At 41.9% G+C, this 17,990-nt stretch overlaps 1 protein-coding gene across 1 annotated transcript in view; it reads right to left on the reverse strand.

Moving 5' to 3' along the window:
- Positions 1-17,990, reverse strand: part of HECW1 (HECT, C2 and WW domain containing E3 ubiquitin protein ligase 1) — a 401,044-nt gene that overhangs the window by 94,234 nt on the left and 288,820 nt on the right. Inside the window, exons 11-15 of the mRNA XM_042914353.1 lie at positions 16,560-16,702; positions 14,468-14,568; positions 11,589-12,926; positions 6,421-6,522; positions 1,747-1,897 (exon numbers count right to left, since the gene is read on the reverse strand). Of these exons, the coding sequence (XP_042770287.1) occupies positions 1,747-1,897; positions 6,421-6,522; positions 11,589-12,926; positions 14,468-14,568; positions 16,560-16,702 (1,835 nt within the window). The remainder of the gene's footprint in view (positions 1-1,746; positions 1,898-6,420; positions 6,523-11,588; positions 12,927-14,467; positions 14,569-16,559; positions 16,703-17,990) is intronic.

Here is a 17,990-nt window from a genome sequence, read left to right on the forward strand (position 1 = left end):
TTAAATTCCTTTTCTTTTTATCTGTCCAGATGGATGCAGCAAAACACAACTTCCTATTCCGCAAAGTCTGGCTGCCTCTCCCAGAGTGTTGGGCTCCATGGAGGGCACAGGAATTTACACATTAAAGCCTTCAGAACTTCTCTAGAGGCCTGATTCAGGATGGACTTGGACTAATTTTTATATTATACAACACGAACATGATGAACTTTCATGGATTTTTATGTCAGAGGTCAAGGTGCTTACTTTGCTTTGATTTATTGTTTTCTTCTAGTGCTCAAACTGCACCTCTCATAGATATAGCCTGGTGATGCTCTCCCAATTTCAGCCTCTCTGTTCTGGCAAGACAGACCTAGAGACTATTTCTGCCTATGGAATTTCAACCCGGGCTCTACGTAAAATGAGCTTGCTGTGTCCTCTACATTTTTATTTACAGGAGTTTGGTTGCAATCATCATGAAAGGACTCTCCCATGGAGTTTTGGTGCATTCATATCTAGTAAAACTGGGTTATCACATGTTCCTCTTGTAATGTGTTTTCTTTCTGTGGGAATGACTGTAGAGAAATGCACTGCCAATGAAAATCCTTCCTGATTCTCATTTTGACTTTAAACACTCGGCTACTGATGGAGAAAAAGTGGAAAGTGAATGTCTTCCCAATGCTCAAGCAATTAAAGAATCCTGATGATTTTTACCAAATCATGCTGCTCTGTGTACAACAGTAACTAGAAGTTGAAATTTTTTGTCTCTGTGTATTTTTTCATAGGACTAAACTGTCCACTTTATTTTTCTGGCTGATACAGTTAATTTCCAAAGGAAATCTGTTATCAAGAGATGTGTCCCTCAAGCCCATGGGGCTCCTTATTCTTTATAATTCCTCCCAACCATTCCTTTATTTTGTACTAATGAGATGGCATGTGGAGACAGGTGAAGTTTGCATTCCTGGCTACTAAAAGTATCCCAAAGCTGCAGTCTTGGCCTGAAGCAAGAGGTCATACGATGCTCATGCTAGCTTACAGCATGAGAGAAATGTTATGTTGGGTCTCATTTACAGGTTAAAAACAAAATGGCATCTTTACAAGTTAAGTAAGGGTCTAGCTTTTAGACAAAACAATTCTCAAAAACTGTTTTTAAAGATTTCTTTTTCTAAGATGAAAACTTTTTAGGAATTACTATTCCTGAGTATATAGCAATTAGGAGACCAGCGCAAACATGAATACAGTGATTTAGAACAGGGTTTTTTTTGTGTTTTTTTTTTTGTTTTTTGTTTTTCTCCAGGCAGCTTTTAATATTCTATGGAACCATCCTTGGCATGTTTTCAGCTGTTTGAGTTCTGGACCCTTTTGAGAGTCTCATATGGACCAGTCGGACAGAAAAATGTGCATCCATATATAATTTTGCATACAATTTCTGGACGGTTCATGGAATAGGGGCACCCTCATAAAATACTGGGCAGGGGGCGGGCGTTCTGGGGGCTGTTGGTTTAAGAACACCTCGTTTCAAGCATGTGCCATCAAGAAGTTCAGAGGATTGTCTATGCTTAAATGACATTCAGACTTTAGCTTGGCTCCTGCCACTAAATTCTGAGTCTAGCTTCCCAAGTACCTACTGTAAATGGTTTTCTTAAGATACATAATTACTTCCCAGTCTCCTCATACAATCTGAGCAGAAAAGTGTAAGAGGGGGCTTCTCTGGCTGCCACTCTCCTTTCCCAGTGCTTCACAGGGGCTCACTGCATGCTGATCACCAACCGCCTGTTGAGTTGCTCCATCTGCTGGATGGACCCCGATCTCCGCATCCCATCGGGGGTGGCTGCTGCTGTCGGCCGCTGCCAGGTGGTCGTGCGGTTCACGTGGTCCACATAAAAGACCCGCCCATGGCTGTCAATGCGAGCTTCCCAGTCTAGTGTGTAATAAAAAGGCAAAAATAAAAATCAAGGACAAACTATTGATTCATGTGAAACAGATACCACTTCCGGGTCTTCTGTGGGTAGAACTCCCTATTGGTTACTGGCTGAAGGCCAGACACTGCTCACAGCACCTGCCCTGACTTCTGAGGTACTGGTATTGAATTGGCATTCCAAAAGAGAGCCTATTGGACTCAGCCTCTCTGCTGGGCCATTTTAAACAGTAACTGTTTCCTCAAATACGACCTGTGTTAAAAAGTCTAACATTTTCTAAAGAGAAAGGCTGATATTTACTTTATTTCTTCCTTTAACAATTTCCATCATGTCAGTCTTGTTGGCTACTCAACTTACAGCTGGAAGACTGGAAGCATCCTGCACTGAGAGTGCACAGTCTGATGCTGGAGAATCCTTTTTTTGCTAAATCTGAGGGACAGCAACTAGTGGGTGAGGGAATGATGGCCCTCATGTTCAAACCACCTTTAACTACAGTTCTAAGATACTGTACCTGAAACTTCAGAGGACCTCTATTCAATACTTAGCAACCTTGATTGATTGCCATTCCTCTTGAGAGGAAGAATGGACGGATTTGATCCCTTCAAACCATCCTTTTGACAAGTTGTAGGTTCACAGTGTATATTCAACCCACCTGTGGCTGCCAAATATCTCTTGACAAAACAAAACAAAACAAAACCAATAACGACTATTAACACACATCAAGCGCTTAAATACCTCTTTGTTGATAAATAACCATGGCAAACAGCAGAGGGAGCCCAAGACTAAGATAAATTCCTTTACTTCTCAGATTTCAAAACCAACAGACTGAAAGGTAGAAGCATGGATGATACACTACATAATACATATGGGGGGGTGTGTGGGTGGGTGGAAAAGTCCTCGAAACTGGAAGAGCTGGAAATAATACATACATATCTGAGCTTCACACACAAGAGCAATGTCTGCTGTACAGCAATGGGCAAAGCTTTTGGAGTCCACATGTGAAAACGTGCTGGAAATAACAGCTTCATGATAAAGTTATGCTGAAAAATGCATTTGATTAAAGAAGAAAAAGCAAAAATGGCTGCAAATGGAGGGAAACTATTCAGCTTTTTAAGTGAAAAAAGCAATAGCTTTTGGGAGTAGGTCAGATATTAACAATTCTATTAAAAAATGATTATTCAGGTAATGACATAGCAACTCTCAATTTTCTTAAGGAAAAAAAATCAATGTATTTGGTTTAATTTTGGTATTATATGTGCATGGTACATCTGTTTGTGAAGATTGTGGCTTATGTCTGACATTTACCTGAGGAATTGTCAAATAATGCCCAATGAAAACCAAAATACCAGAAAACACCAAATTTACCTTATCTAAGACAAACTGAAGGAAAATGGAGTCAGATTGTATAACTATATTCTAGGAGGTGTTGATTGAAATTGCTTACTATATAATCCAGCTCAACTGTTAGTTGTAAATGTTAATTAGCTCACTGATGAAATTGTGCATATGTGTAACTACTAGGTAGTTAATGTTGGAATTTCAGTGATTCCCAAATTAGTAGCAATTGGACACTTTTTTTCTTGAATTCAACATGACTGTCTTCCAACAAAGAATGAACATTAATCTTTGAAGAGTATTGTGGTCTCTAGTTCAATTAAACACACTCCTCCCAACACTCTCTAGGAGTGACACCATGCCAGGTCCCCTGGACACACTGCTGAGAAACTAATGCCTCCGCCCTCCAGGTTCCTATAGTAAAGGAAGGATTCCTTCAAAGACATGGCTCAAGTCTCAGAAATTTGCTAGGGAAAACATTAGAGAATAGCGCAGTGGTAATAACAATTTCACTGTACAAGTTTCCATATTTCCAAATCTCTCATGGAAAAGGATGGCAAGCCAGGTGGACAGGCCATCCTGTCAATATATTAAACAACAAATAGTGCTAATTGTAAATGCATAGTGCTAAGTTCTTACAAATATTCAGAAAGTAATAGCTAAGCACACTTATAGATTATAAGTGTATTTTCTGGATTGCTTTGTAAAGAATTTGCTTTCACATATTGTGTAAAGAAAGACAGAATTTCAGGCCTCAGCATGTCCTGATGGATTTAGGACTGTGTTGTGTAAATAGATTTCTGCCAGTGATTACCTTCATGATGGTGGGGCAAGTTAGGGTCATTCATTTATGACTGAAAGACCTATAAGATACAGAAGTATATCTTTTCCAAGAAGTCTAGGAACAATGTAGAGCCTAATAATGTATCATTTTTAGTTATTATACTAACAAAAGCCTGTGAAACTGTTCCTCCCCCCTTTTTTTTCTTTTTACTTTAACAAATGCAATATCATGTTTGTAGTCTAGACCTTTCCCTTGAACTTTAGCCACATATCCAATTGCCTTCTTGACATCACTACTTGGATAACATCTCCAGTATAACTTGATCAAAACCACACTTCAGATCGTTCCCACCCAAACATGCTCTATCATCAGCCTTCCCTTCCCATGTCAGTTGAGGGCAACTCCATCCTTCTAGGTTAAAATTTTTGAGGTCATTCTTGATTCCTATCTTTGTCTCACACATCACATCTAATCTGTCAACAAATCTACCTACAAAACATATGTCTAGAACTTGACCAGTCCTCACCACCTCCACTGCTTCCACCTGGGCCTAAGCCACCACTGCCTCTCACCTGGGCCACAGTGATAACCTTATGTTGGGTCTCATGCTTCTGTCCTTCCTCTTCCAAATTTAACGCCAACAGAGCAACCATAGAAACCTAAGTCAGAGAATGTCATTTCTTTTCTCTACATCTACAATGTTCCCCTTTTATTCAGAGTAAAAGCCGAAGCTTTTAAGTGATCTACAAGGCCCTCTGTGATCCAGTCCCTGATATCTCCCTGACCTTATCAGCCACTGCTTTCTTCCTTCCTAAATCCATTCCAGACACACTGCCTCCATGCTGTTCTTCAAACCTACCAGGCAGGCAGTTCTCTTTTCTCAGAAAGCTCTTCCTCCCCAAGGATAACCTTTTTACTTCCTCTAAGGCTAGCTTCAAATGTTGCCTCTCAATGAAGCCTACCTGACCACCCTATTTAAAATGGCAAACCAGCCACCACCATATACTCCAAATTCCCCTTAGCATGCTCTGCTCATGCTCTGCCATAGCACTTATTACCATCTAACATGTTATACTATTGCCTCATTCACTCTTCTTATTATTCATAGGTCTCTGTCAGGCTAGACTATAAGCTCCATGAGGGCAGGGATCTTTGGTCTGTTTTGTTTGCCTAAGATAGTACTTCACACAGAGTGAGCATTTAATGAATATTTGTTGAATGGATATCAGTAATGAAGTCATCCATGTACCATATGAGATTACCTAGAAAATTGTTATAAGGCTTCACTATCAGCTTCTGTAATATTTTTCAGGGTTGCATGAACAGAGAATTGAAATCTATGATCTTGTTTTCATTATTGAAAGCAGCTTGTATAAAGCAATTCTTTGAAATATACTTACATTCAATTATTTACAAGGTTTGTGTACATAACTAGTTATTACTCTTGCATGGATTGGAAGTCAATTCACGCATACATGCATTGATAGGTTATTTATTGTGGGGAAAGTGTTCCTTCACTGGAGAGAACATGTGATAGATATTTTTACATAAGTGCTAAGTAGAAAGTATAGACACTGAAATTTTACTAGTCTTTTGTGGACTATCCATAAATCAATGTATAAATAAAGAAATCGGTTATCAAAAGTTAAAGAACATAATGTTTGCCTTGACCCCCCCAAAACAAATACAGTGTTCTTTTAAATGTTTACATATTCAAGGTATTTATTGCTTTGTCAGTGATAAATTACAACTGAATAGGACAAGAATGGTGCAAATGCAAAATATATCACATTATCAAGAATCGATCCATCAGGGAATAGGCATTTTTTCTTAGTTTTGCGTTTTGCAGTTACCAGAAAATGATGTGGAATACCATCCCTAAAGATAATATGTATATATTTTTTTCTGGAAACCCCTAAGAACTACAGAAGAAATTTGAGACTGTCTCCTATTGATGGAAGTTGATAGCAAGGAAAACGCAAGTTCTTTCATTCTCTTGGGTGGAATGTTTTATTATATGGAGGTGCCTGTGGCATAATAGGTCCAATGGAGAACAACAGAATTATTCTATTTTGACCTGTGAACTTTTAAATATGAAATAGTAGAATTTAGGACTTAAAGGTCAGGTGCAGTTTGCAAGGACTAGTCAAGTCTTATAAAGAAATACTCTCTGTTTCAGAAGGTGAGGGGGCACTGAAAATACTGGGTTATCTCTTCAAGACCACATACTGAAATCATTAGTCCAAAATGCCCCATTTTTATAGTAGTAGGTGCCATATTGATTTTTGATCACAGTGTGAAGTATGGAGTTGGGGAAGAGTTTGGATGTGTACATACAAGTTCATACTGACCTGTTCAGACTTGATAGGAAGAATTAAGACATAGATTTTAAAAACTAAAGCTTACTTGGTGGAAGAGGCTCATCGATTGTTGGGTAGTGATGATGTTCAGGCCTCAAGGAAGGAAGCTGGCTTACTGGCTGGGAATTATGGAGTATAGGACATTCACCTACGGACAAGATAGTCAAGACATTCAGATTCACTCATTGCTGCAGCAACGCCATCAAAAACGCATGACTGTAAAACAAACTAGTACAAGAAAAAAAATCCCAGGATGGGAAATCTGTTTTTTATGTCAGTTTGCTACATTCACAGTCATTCATGAGAGAGGGAGTAGAGGGCACTTTTTTGTTTCAAACCCCAAAGAAAATAAACACTTCATGACTATGATCTGTACCACACAGACCAATATGTGGGGATCAGGGTCTGATTCTATAACCACCTGACTTTTCTTTGATGGGAAGGTGGCATCAGACAGGGACACAAAAGAAAATGAGCAGAGCCTGACTCTAGCCCAGCTAAAGAAACAGGCCTGTCTGAGGGAAGTGTGGCATTTCTAAGGTCCCATAAAACTCGGTGAGCCAGTGTAAAACCATAGGTCCTTATCTGGATCGGTTTCATCACAGGGCTGCTAAGATGCTGTTTTTCAGGTTTTGTTTTTGGAATGAGATTCTTAGATGGTGCCTTTCCAAGATGGGGCTGAGAAACTGGTGGGCCAAGAAGGCATATTCCTGTAGTATGGGAGCGTAGGGGCTGGGGTGGGGAGCCAAGCAGGTATGGAATCTTGTGATTGTTCCAGATTATCTTGAGGAAAAACCAGACAAGTCAGGGTGCTCTGGAAAGAGAAAAGGACAAGAGACGAAGGAAGTAGATAAGAGGCAGGAAGACTGAGACAGGAAAACTTGAAACACAGAAGTGGGATAGAAGGAAGAAAGACGGACATGGAGAGATTTTAGAAGTAGACATATCCACAGAATGCATGCCTCAATTATTATAGACATAGCTGATATTATTGTCATTCACACTTATAATAGACTGAACAATGTCCTAAAATGATGTTCCTATCTCATGACATCCTCAGGTCCTGGTAATACTGCATGAGAGTGGCTATGTGGAAGGCAGGCCAACTCACCAGCTGTTTAGGGCATATTATCAGAGGCAATTGCTCTTGACCTTTGGAGAGCTAGAAGGGCCACGAGACAGCCCCCATTCAGACTGGTATCCCTCCAGCTCACACGCTCATGGCTCTCTCAAAATAGACCCTATTAGCCAGAGGACAAAGGTCAGGCCTTCTCCTTCTTCTGCCCTCCATGGCTGATGGAAATATCACGTGTTCCATTATCCCTTGAGTCAAAAAGGGTAGAAACTGAAAAACGGTGGTTAAGATCTTTATGGGATCTCACATTTCAAAAACTTCCTAGAATGTCCATACATGGAAAGGACGGTAATTTCTTCTCATTCTGGATCCATAAAACTGATGAAATTAATTAGGAAGGAAGTTAGGCAGGTTGAATTTGGCAGTTTGATTCCTAGAGCTAACTGTAAAGCAAAAACAGAGATGTATTCAGGAACAACGGATCCTTTTAAATGTTAAGTATATAGCATGGTTTCTTGTGCAAACTTTGGTATGTGACTCAAATCCTGGGGTGGAGTCTCAGTGCACAGCTCCTATGAACTGACTCCTGCTTCAGATAGGGGTTCTGTTTTTAGTGGATCTCACACTCATGTTTGTCGTTGTAGGTGTTTCGTGTCAGAAACTAAAAAGCAATGGCACAGTTGTTATGTCACCAGCTGCTGCATTTTCAATTTGGTTTCTTAAAAAGAACAACAAACTTACCTCTTGTAATTAATTCAACCAATCAGGTTAATTACTCCTCCAAGCTAGTGGAAACATAATATTGCCGCTCGCTGGGGTTAATGGAGCTGACCCCGCCTGCTCGTGAAACCCAAGCAAATGCAATGATGTGACGGGCGCAGCTCAGCCTACTGAATGGATGGAGCGCACGAAAGAAGCAAGCGATTCTGTTCTGCAGAGGCCACGGCTCCACACACTCACCCTTGCCTCAAACACAAAGCAAGTGTTCAGAGCTGCTAGAATCCCTGAGAAGGAAACATACTCCACTTAAAAAGTTAGCCTCACTGCTTATCTGCTTGGAAGAACCCTCACTCAACGAGAGTCAAGCGCTTCATATGTATTATCTTATTTAATCCTTCCCACAAGCCTTTGAAATAGATTCTACCTCTGCACCCATTTCAGACAAGGGCATAGAGCACTCAGGTAACTCGGCTTGGGTATCACAGCCAGAAAGTGGCGGGGCTGAATTAAACCCAGGAGGCCTGACTCCAGGGCCCGAGCTCAAATCACAACTTTATATTGCTCTTTTCATTCGATCTGCAGACAATTTTTTAAAAAAGTATTTTATGTTGAGGTTAAAAAGGAGGTTTTCACAGAGGGGGGAAAAAAAGCAAAAAACAGATACAGAACACATCTTCCCAAAATTGCTGCAGATGCAGTCTTGCGGGCATGGGTATGGTAAGTCTACCTTTGCTAAGTTAACTGAAAGAATTTGCAATCTTAGAAGTCACAGTAAAGGGGCACCAGTGATTCTTGTGGAAGAAGATTCTTGTGCAAATATCGGGTGGGTTGTGGTGAAGCCCTGCTTTCTCAGAGCATGTGCCAGTGAGGGACAGAGCCACATCACTGACACAGGTAGCTCAGGGGCTCACTGCTGACAGGGGAGAAGATGGGCTGTGAAGAAGTCACGCGCCAACATATGCCCAGCCTTCGTGAGATTGACAGTCTCAGGAATCTTCGGATTGCCCCTTGCAACCACCTGAGTGAAGCCTGTAGGTGCTTCTTAACCTCTTCTGAGTTTATAGTCTGCAGAATTCAGGAATTCAGAAATGTCTTTAGAAAACTTCCCTGTGAAGACTTCCACTAGGTCTCTGAAATGCTTTCCTGTCCTTTCTGTTAAAGAGGAGTTTTCCCCCATTGGGCTGTTAGTCCCTCAAAGGCATGTTTTGTTTGTTTTGTTTTGTTTTTGTTTTCATAATGCCTTTATATATGAAGGCAATTGTTTACTGAGCCAATTTTCAACTAATCATATGTGGGTTGTCTCCCAACACAGCAGTCAAAATATATACCATAGGCTGCAGCAGGTTGACAAACTACGAATCTGGCCTTGTTTTTATATGGCTCTGAGCTAGGTAAAACTGTTTAAAAAAAAAAAAAAAAAAGAGTAGCCTTTGGTGAGAAGAGTTGCTTAATTTTATCTCTTGATCTATAAAGCCTGAAATATTTATTGTCTGGCCCTTTATAAAAAAAGTTTGCCGACCTCTGGACTAAAATATCCCTGCCAGCTCCTAGTTGCGCCCTTTATGTGTATCCCCAAATCTCCTTATACTATACTTATTTTTAATTGTTAATAATTACTGAGCACCTTTCACAGGTTCTGACACTGATCCATCTCCCTGTGCTCAGCACATAGCATCTGGCCCAGAACAAAGGGACTCAAAACATCCACATTAAAGAAAGGAATTGTCTGTCCCGTTTTCAATTGTGCCTTTTCCTATTCTATGCCGCTATGGTTTCCTCTCTGTGTTTCTCTTTCTTTTCCAGTCTCCTCGCACTTCTCCTTAGCCCATGTACCACTTTCTGAAATGTAGAATTGGGCATGGCTAAATACTCAGGATGAATTTTTGTGCTCATTTTGGTTCCTATAAAAATTTACAGGTGTCAGGCATTTGTGTAGGTGCTAAGAATGAAACATAAAGAAAATACAGTTCTGGCCCTTGATGAGCTTACAATCTAGAGACAATACCACCACCTTTGTTTGGAAGCTAATATAAGCAGTAGAACAGAAAAATAGCAGAATCTATATTTTTTGCTCTTAAAACAACTGAATTATTTCATATTATTTTGTGCCCTTTGAATTATTTCCCCCATGTCACTGTCACTTGACTGGAAAATGGTTCCCAATTCTGGATAAAGAAATGTGAGTTAATTTTACACACGATTCCACAGGCATGACTAAGAAGAAACATCTTGAGTTAAAATACTGAATACATTTTAAACCTGAAGGTGGCAGCTTTTAGGTTAGAATCCCACTTGAAACAAAGCAATTTACGAATTCCTGTTATTTTTCCTTCCATTAGCCAAAATAGCCAAAACAAAACAAAACTAACAAAAAACAACAAAAAACAAAACCGTAATTAATTACGATAGCTTTGTAATGTAGTTTGAAATCAGAGAACATGATGCCTCCAGCTTTGTTCTTCTTTCTCAAGATTGCTTTGTCTATTTGGGGTCTTTCATGGTTCCATATAAATTATAGGGTTGTTTGTTCTATTTTCGTGAAACATGCCATCAGAATTTTGATAGGGATTGCATGGAATCTTGCAATCTTGCAATAATACTGCTTTGGGTAGCATGGACATTTTAACAATATCGATTCATCCAATCCATCAGTATGGAATACCTTTCCATTTATTTGTGTCTTCATCAATTTCTTTCATTACTGTCTTGTAGTTTTTCAAGAGAACAGGGAACAGATTGATGGTTGCCGGGGGGAGTGGGGGTGAGAGAAATGGGTGAACTGTTTTTGTTTTTGGATTGAATAATAGTAAAAAAAAAAACAAAAACAAAACAAAAAAACAAAACCAACAATAACGAGAACTGAGCAGACAGAAATAATGACAAATATATGTAAGCTATACATATCCATATGTACACAGGCTAAGTTAAATTCTAAAGCAGAGGTAAAATCAATGTTCTTTCAATTTATATTAACATTTATTGCTAATCTTCAGTATGTTTTGGGAAGTGAGCAGGTATTTATACATTATCCACTGAATGTTGATGAATATTTTCTGCTTATATCATGAGATACTCCTGTTGGTGCTCTGGTCACTGTCAAGACTAGAAAGGTAACATGTACACTAACCAGTTCTAATGATTAGTTAAAAGAGAGATGCACACATACAAGTGCACACTCACATGAGTGTGCTAGTTGTGATTCTTGGTGTCTACCTGAGAGGTGGTGGATATCTGCTCTTCACAGTCACGAATACTTACATACACATATACGCATGCACACATACATGTACAGGACAGGCGTACATTGCCCCAGCAACCCCACTGGAGACTGATCCTCTCACTTGTTTTTAAACCATGTTGGTGAGACCTGTGTCCCCCTGCTGGTCCTATTCTCACTCTGATCAGGTTTGAGGTCTAACCTTCTCTCCGATTGCTTGGCCCTGCCACGGGGGATTCCAGACCTTCCACGGTTCTTGCCACGCTGGCGGCGGGGGCGGCCAGCTCGTCGTGCCACGGCCCGGCGCCATTTGCCGACTCCGGGTCCAGCTCCGGGCTCTGCACCGAGTCGGGCACAGATTCGAACGCACTGTTCTCCTCCTCCTCATCGTCTTGCGACGAGAAGACGGTGCTCTCAGAGATCTTGGCGCTGTCCACGGAGGAGAAGCGGGTGTGGCTGGCGAACCTGCTGCCGTTGTAACAGGAGGGGCTATAGCAGGAGGCGCTGTAGCAGGAGCTGCTGTAGCAGGACGTGCTGTAGCACGAGGAGCTGTAGCAGGAGGGGCTGCAGCAGGACGTGTCACAGCCCTCGCAGCTGTGGTCCCCGCCCTGCCGGGGACTCGAGTCGCTCTCACTCCCTGTGCTGGGGAGCGTGTCGCCGTCCGGGCCCAGGCCGTTGGTCAGGCCGGAGTGGCCGGGGGTCGCCGTGCCTGGAGTAGCCCCCTCGAGTTCCTCCCCATCCTCTTCGAGGGGAGGCGGCGCGGCAGCTAGCGTGTCCACCTCGCTGAGCCCGTCTTTCTCCGAGGCGTCTTGGAGGGTGGCCTCCTCCTCGGCGCCGTCGTCGCTCGCCGCGCCGCCGCCCTGGGCGGAGGGCATGCTGTGCAGCAGGGTGTGGATGCGGATGTAGTGTGTCCGCGGGGTCTCGGGGTCTCCGCAGGCGGACGCGATCACAGTCTCCAGCTCGGACACCGGCAAGGAGCACGGCCTGCTTTTCCTCTTCACCGAGGCCCGCAGCTGCAGCCTGTCCTCCCCCTGCCCCAGGGCGGACACGTCGCCCTCCTCCTCCTCCGCCTGCTCCTTCTCCTCCTCTCCCCCCGCCCGGCTCTCTGTGGCCGCTTCCTCTGCCTCGGGCTCCCCGGTGCCGCCCGGGCCTTCGCTGTCCTCCAGCAGCCCCGGTGGGGGCACCTCCCCACCCAGCTCCAGCCGCTCCGCCAGTTCTTCCGCACTCAGGGCGGGCTCGGCGTCCTCACGCCCCGGGCCCAGAAGCTCCCCAGCCCCGTCAGGTCCCACAGAGCCCGCGCCGTCGTCTCCTGCCTCGTTGGTACCTGCCGCTTCCTCAACCGGCTCGGCCAGCTCCAGGCTCCCGTTCCCGGCAGCGTCCCCGGCGCTGCCCTGGCTCAGCGGCTCGGGCTTGGAGCCCCTGGGGAGCTCCGGTGCCTCGCCGGGAGGCTCCCCGCGGCTGCTGGCCAACAGGCTGTTCATGGGGCTGTCCTGAATGTCCGCGGACTCAGGCTCGGCGCTCAGGGACATCTCCTCATCATCTGCGGGCGAGAAGAAAATGTCATTTCTTCCAGAAGAGCGCATTGTGGGGTTAGTGTATTAGTGTACTCTGCCGGCCATGTAAGCCATCCTAAGGGATTTCTGGTGAGGATATTGGATGTAGGGTGGATGAAGGTTTCTCATAGGCCAAAGCTCTGCTAAAAAAATCTGTAAGGACTTCTTCTGTTAATGACAATTTGCTGTCATGATATATTTCAGAATTCTGTTTCAAGGGAATTCATAGTTTTGGTTAAAATATCCAAAGCCTAGAACTACCCAGTTCCCGGCACATAGCGGGTGCTCAACAATGTTGGCTTGGCGGAAGACTGCGGAGAAGACTTGGGGGGGGGCGGTTATAGGGTCTTGCGCATGGCAGCTAAGGTTAATACTTGCTCAGAGTGTTTCCTCTGGCTGGGTCCACCAGGTGGCAGAATGGGAAAGCTGGGTTTTTAGCAACTACAGAGAAGAAAATGGCTAGTTGATGGGAGCAACCACAGTCCTTCGGTAGCTCAGACCCGGAGGCCACCAATATTTGGAGGTTATTGCGATGGAAAATAAACACATCTCCACATCAAGCAACCATTTAAGGAGCAGCAATCACTGTTTAGTTCTCCTTCCTCCCAGGTGCTTTATCTATTGGATCCCCAGCCCAGTGTGAACTTCCCATTTCAAAAGCACTAGTGCAATTGACTCATTCAAGAGGAATGATCTCTCTTGGTGAGCCATAGGCCCTCTTTTTTGCTACAGTGAGGGAAGAGTCAATTTTATTCTCAGGATGAAGAAAAGGCTGAGTGAAAGGACCAAACAGCATGTTTTCTTCCAATCTGCATTATATATTGGGCATAGACAAGTACAACAGGACTTTAATGAGCGGGCAGTGATAAACTCCAGACCCTGAGTTTTCAAAGCCTCATTAGCTTTAACGGCAACTCGTAAATGTGGCCCAGAAGGACTGGCTAATTCTCAGCATGATCTACACTTAGTATGGGAGTTCAGGAGAAGAGCTAAAGTGGAATTAGGAGGCATCTCATCATTCTTATTTGGAAATGTGTTTTGGCTTGAAAAACTGGACACTGGATGATTCTGAAATTTTCTGTCCAACTTATGTTTTTCATTGTGATAAATCCATTGGATAATAATAGTTTTTCAATAATATGACATGTATCACATTCACTCATTTTCTCATCCATTCATTCATTCATGTATGTAATGATTAAGTATCTATTGAGCACCTCCTATGTGGGTGCTGGAAGTAAAATGATAAATCAGACATGGCTCCATACCCACGTTGGCCTCATTGTCAATTCCCACTCCACTGTCTAACCCTCTACCTTTGGGTCACCAGAATGAAGAGGAGCCTCTCAATCAAGGGGACAGCAATCTGGTTTCCAGAACAGATCACTGGCTTCTGGGCCTCAAATGGAGAAGAGAGAGAACCACAAAACCTAGGACATGTCTGGAGAGAACCACGGTTATTGTATTTTAGAGAAAGGAACACACTGACCCTCTGCTAGGACAAGACATGAATTCATGCCAAAAATACCTGGGTGGATGGAAGAAGTGATCTCAAATCGGAATTGCAGCTGTCCACTCACATGATCTGTTGGAAGCCTACGGCCAAGTGTATAGCTGACCACCCTATCCCTAGAAGGAAATAAGCACCATTACAGATCTGGTCAATACCTCTCCTTAAAGATTCTACAGCATGGTTTCTATGCCAGTGGGTGAAGTAGGCAAGCCCAGGGAGGCCCTGCTAATAGGAGGTGATGATCCACTCAGGTACATAGGAAATGGTCTTAAGGTAAAGATGGGAAATTACATCTGCTCAACAACAATGTAAAACTTCAAGGAAATCCCTCTCGGATATTGTAAAGCAGAAGTCAGCAAACTACAGCCCAGGGGCCAAATTTGGCCCACCACCTATTTTTATAAAGCCATGAGTTTTTTACATTTTAAAATGGTTGGGGAAAAAAGCAAAAGAAGAATAATATTTTGTGACACATGAAAATTGTATGAAATTCCAATTTCAGTTCCCCAAATAAAAGCTTTATTGGAATGTAGTCATGCTTATTAGTTTACTTACCATCTGGGGCTGCTTTCATGCTACAATGGCAGCGTTGAGTAGTCAGAGACTATATGGTCTACAAAACCTAAAATATTTACTACCTGGCCCTTAACAGAAAGTTACCTGCCAACCTGTGTTCTAAGCCAAAAGAAGCCCCCCAAAAGACAACAATAACAACAAAAAAGATGGGTATCTTTGCTTGCTTTTCCTGTGCAGGCTGGTATTTCCCAAATATGCCCTTAATAATGGACATTGCCAGCAACAGATACATATCTTGCGGTACATATATGTAATGTCTAACAAAATATGCCATCATGGTTACTGGAGTATCCTCCTCCATGTGAGGAGCTGTGGAGTGCTTAGAAGGTGGCCTGCTGCAGGATGGACCGAAGCAAGACTTGTAGGCTGGTGTCCAACTACACCAACATCACGGCCCCATATATAGACCTTGAAACTCCACCCTGGTCTGTTTATAGGACTTCAGGGCAAACAGAGAGCCATTGAAGGGCTGGGGTGTTACAGGCAAAGGAATTGAGGGAGCCTTCTGAGTTGCCTTTATTTTAAAAATCATGTAATATTCTATTTAAAAAAAAATGAACAGTTTAGAGCAGTTTAGTCTCTATGTACCAGGGACTGCTTTGCATTCTTTATGTACATTTGTTTGCTTGTTTAATCCTGTGAGGATTTCCATAAATGGAAAGTGCAAACCCTGTGTTTGACACATGGTTGTAGCTCCATAAATGTCTCTACCTTTGGCTTGAGAGTTAATGGCATGTCTATATGCATATAGCTGTACACGTGGTTCTAATTAAGTGTCTCCATGATAATCATTAGTGATTCCAAAGTCCTGAAAATCCAAAAAGCTTTAATTGAAGACACTTGGAAATTCTGTAAATTCTCCTCATTCCTTTGATATCCTTCTAAGGATTACATTGTATAGCATAGCATACATTTATGGCCAGAGAGCCATACCCAGTGTTTTCAAATAGAGTAGCTGTTAACTAAGGAAACATATATTATATATAAATATTTTACCTGTTAGAGTTCACTTTAATGAGAATCATGAGTGGAGATGAATGTAAAAGATACAGAAACATTCTTATATACAACTGAATTCTGCGAGTAACATAATTGCAGTTGCCCATGACAATTCATGCTTTTAAAATTTCATACATACTATCTAGCATTTTCTAAGTCTCTCTACTCTAGTAACCTAGCATTTGATCTTGTAATACAAACATCTCAAATGATTAAATCCCACAAGCAGAAATAATATTCTTCATGGTAAAACAAATTTTTAATTTCTACCTGTCTAGAAAAATGCCTCATTAAGGGCTTCTTTCAATATTGTCTTAGGATTTTCTGCTGTCTTGTGTAAGTAACCAGTGGTACAGAAAAGGGGAAAGGTAAGGGTTTGTTTAATTGAATGTTGTGGCTCGAGCAACAAAATTAATGGAAGAAGCCAAAGAGATTCAATACCACCATGAGACTATATTATTGCAGCTTGCAGGCCTCCCTTTGTCTGCTCACTGAAGCCTTAGTGATAGTGAGGTCTCAGTCACAGGTTTACCCTATGGCGTGTCTCTCCAGGAGTCTTTGAACGGGCATCGACAGCTTTCCCAAGAAGCGCTTGATGATGGGGCGGCTCTTAGCAAACTTGTCTTTCACCTCAATTTCCAGTACATCAGTGGGCAAGGACACAAAGCTGAATTGCTGCAATGAAATTATATGTCACATCAATTAACTGAGAGGTGCAAGGGCTGGCCAATTCCCAGTCCATCTGCCTTGGATGAAGTCATTATAAAACATCCCAGTGGCAATATATATATCAAGGTCTTAGAAATGCTGTGAGCCCTATTTATTCAGTAAATGAATAACAGTAATATTGAGGTACTTCTTCAATGCTTAAAAATAAGGCTATTCTCTGATATTCAAATAATAAAAACAACTCACCTTAAGGAGAAAGAGTCCACTTAAGCCTCACTATACTAAAGGTATTAACATATTTAAAGAAAGAACAAGCACAAACTCACCTATTATTAAGGAAATGCACTTTAAACCGGAACAAAATACCCTTTTTTAATGATTATAATGGCAGAGATTTAAAGTATTTGATAGTACCTTGCATTCTTGACAGTGGAAAGAGAACTCTCACACTGTATTGATGTACAATCTCATTCAATTGATTCAACCTTTGGGACAGGAATCGACAATATTTATTGACGTTTAAGCTGCAAATTCCCCGCAACTCAGAATTCTAATTCTGGAATTTTTCCTCTGAATTAATTTGCACAAGTGTGCAAATTATACATTTTATAAGGACGTTCACTGGAGCATTAATAGTAGCAAAAGACTGGAAAGGCCAAAAATGTCTATCAACAGGAAACCAGTTAAATTAAGGATACTAAATCTTTGAAATTGACAACTCTGCTATCGTTCAAAAGAAACATGTAATATGCACCAACATGAATAGATAATTGAAAAACAAAGTAAAAAAGCAAGATGTTAAGAATATGAAGAGTGGGATTGCATTTGTACCTGGAACTGCAAAGAAAATGCCTGGATGGGTTTACTCCAAACTCAACCCAAGGAGGTAGGCTAGTAGGGAGGACAGAAAGCAGGACCTTTTTCATTTGATTCTAAATTGTTCATTTTTAAAGTAGCATGCCTTATGACTTTTAAAATAAAGGCAACAACAATTAAAGAAGATTGTGACTATCAGGAGTTGGCATGGCCAGCAATGAGAGTATAGAAAAGGAATAAACAACCTAACCTTATACCTAAAGGAGCCAGAAAAAGAAGAACAAACAAAACCCAAACCCAGCAGAAGGAAGGAAACAATAAAGACTAGAGCAGAAAGAAATGATATAGATACTAAAAAAAAAAAATGCAATAGAACAGATCAATGAAACCAGGAGTTGTTTTTTTGGAAAAAAAACAATAAAATTGATAAACCTCTAGCTAAACTCATGAGAGAGAGAGAAAGAGAGAGAGAGAGAGA

This window comes from Panthera leo, chromosome A2 (assembly GCF_018350215.1).
Source record: "Panthera leo isolate Ple1 chromosome A2, P.leo_Ple1_pat1.1, whole genome shotgun sequence".
Lineage (NCBI taxonomy): Eukaryota > Metazoa > Chordata > Mammalia > Carnivora > Felidae > Panthera > Panthera leo.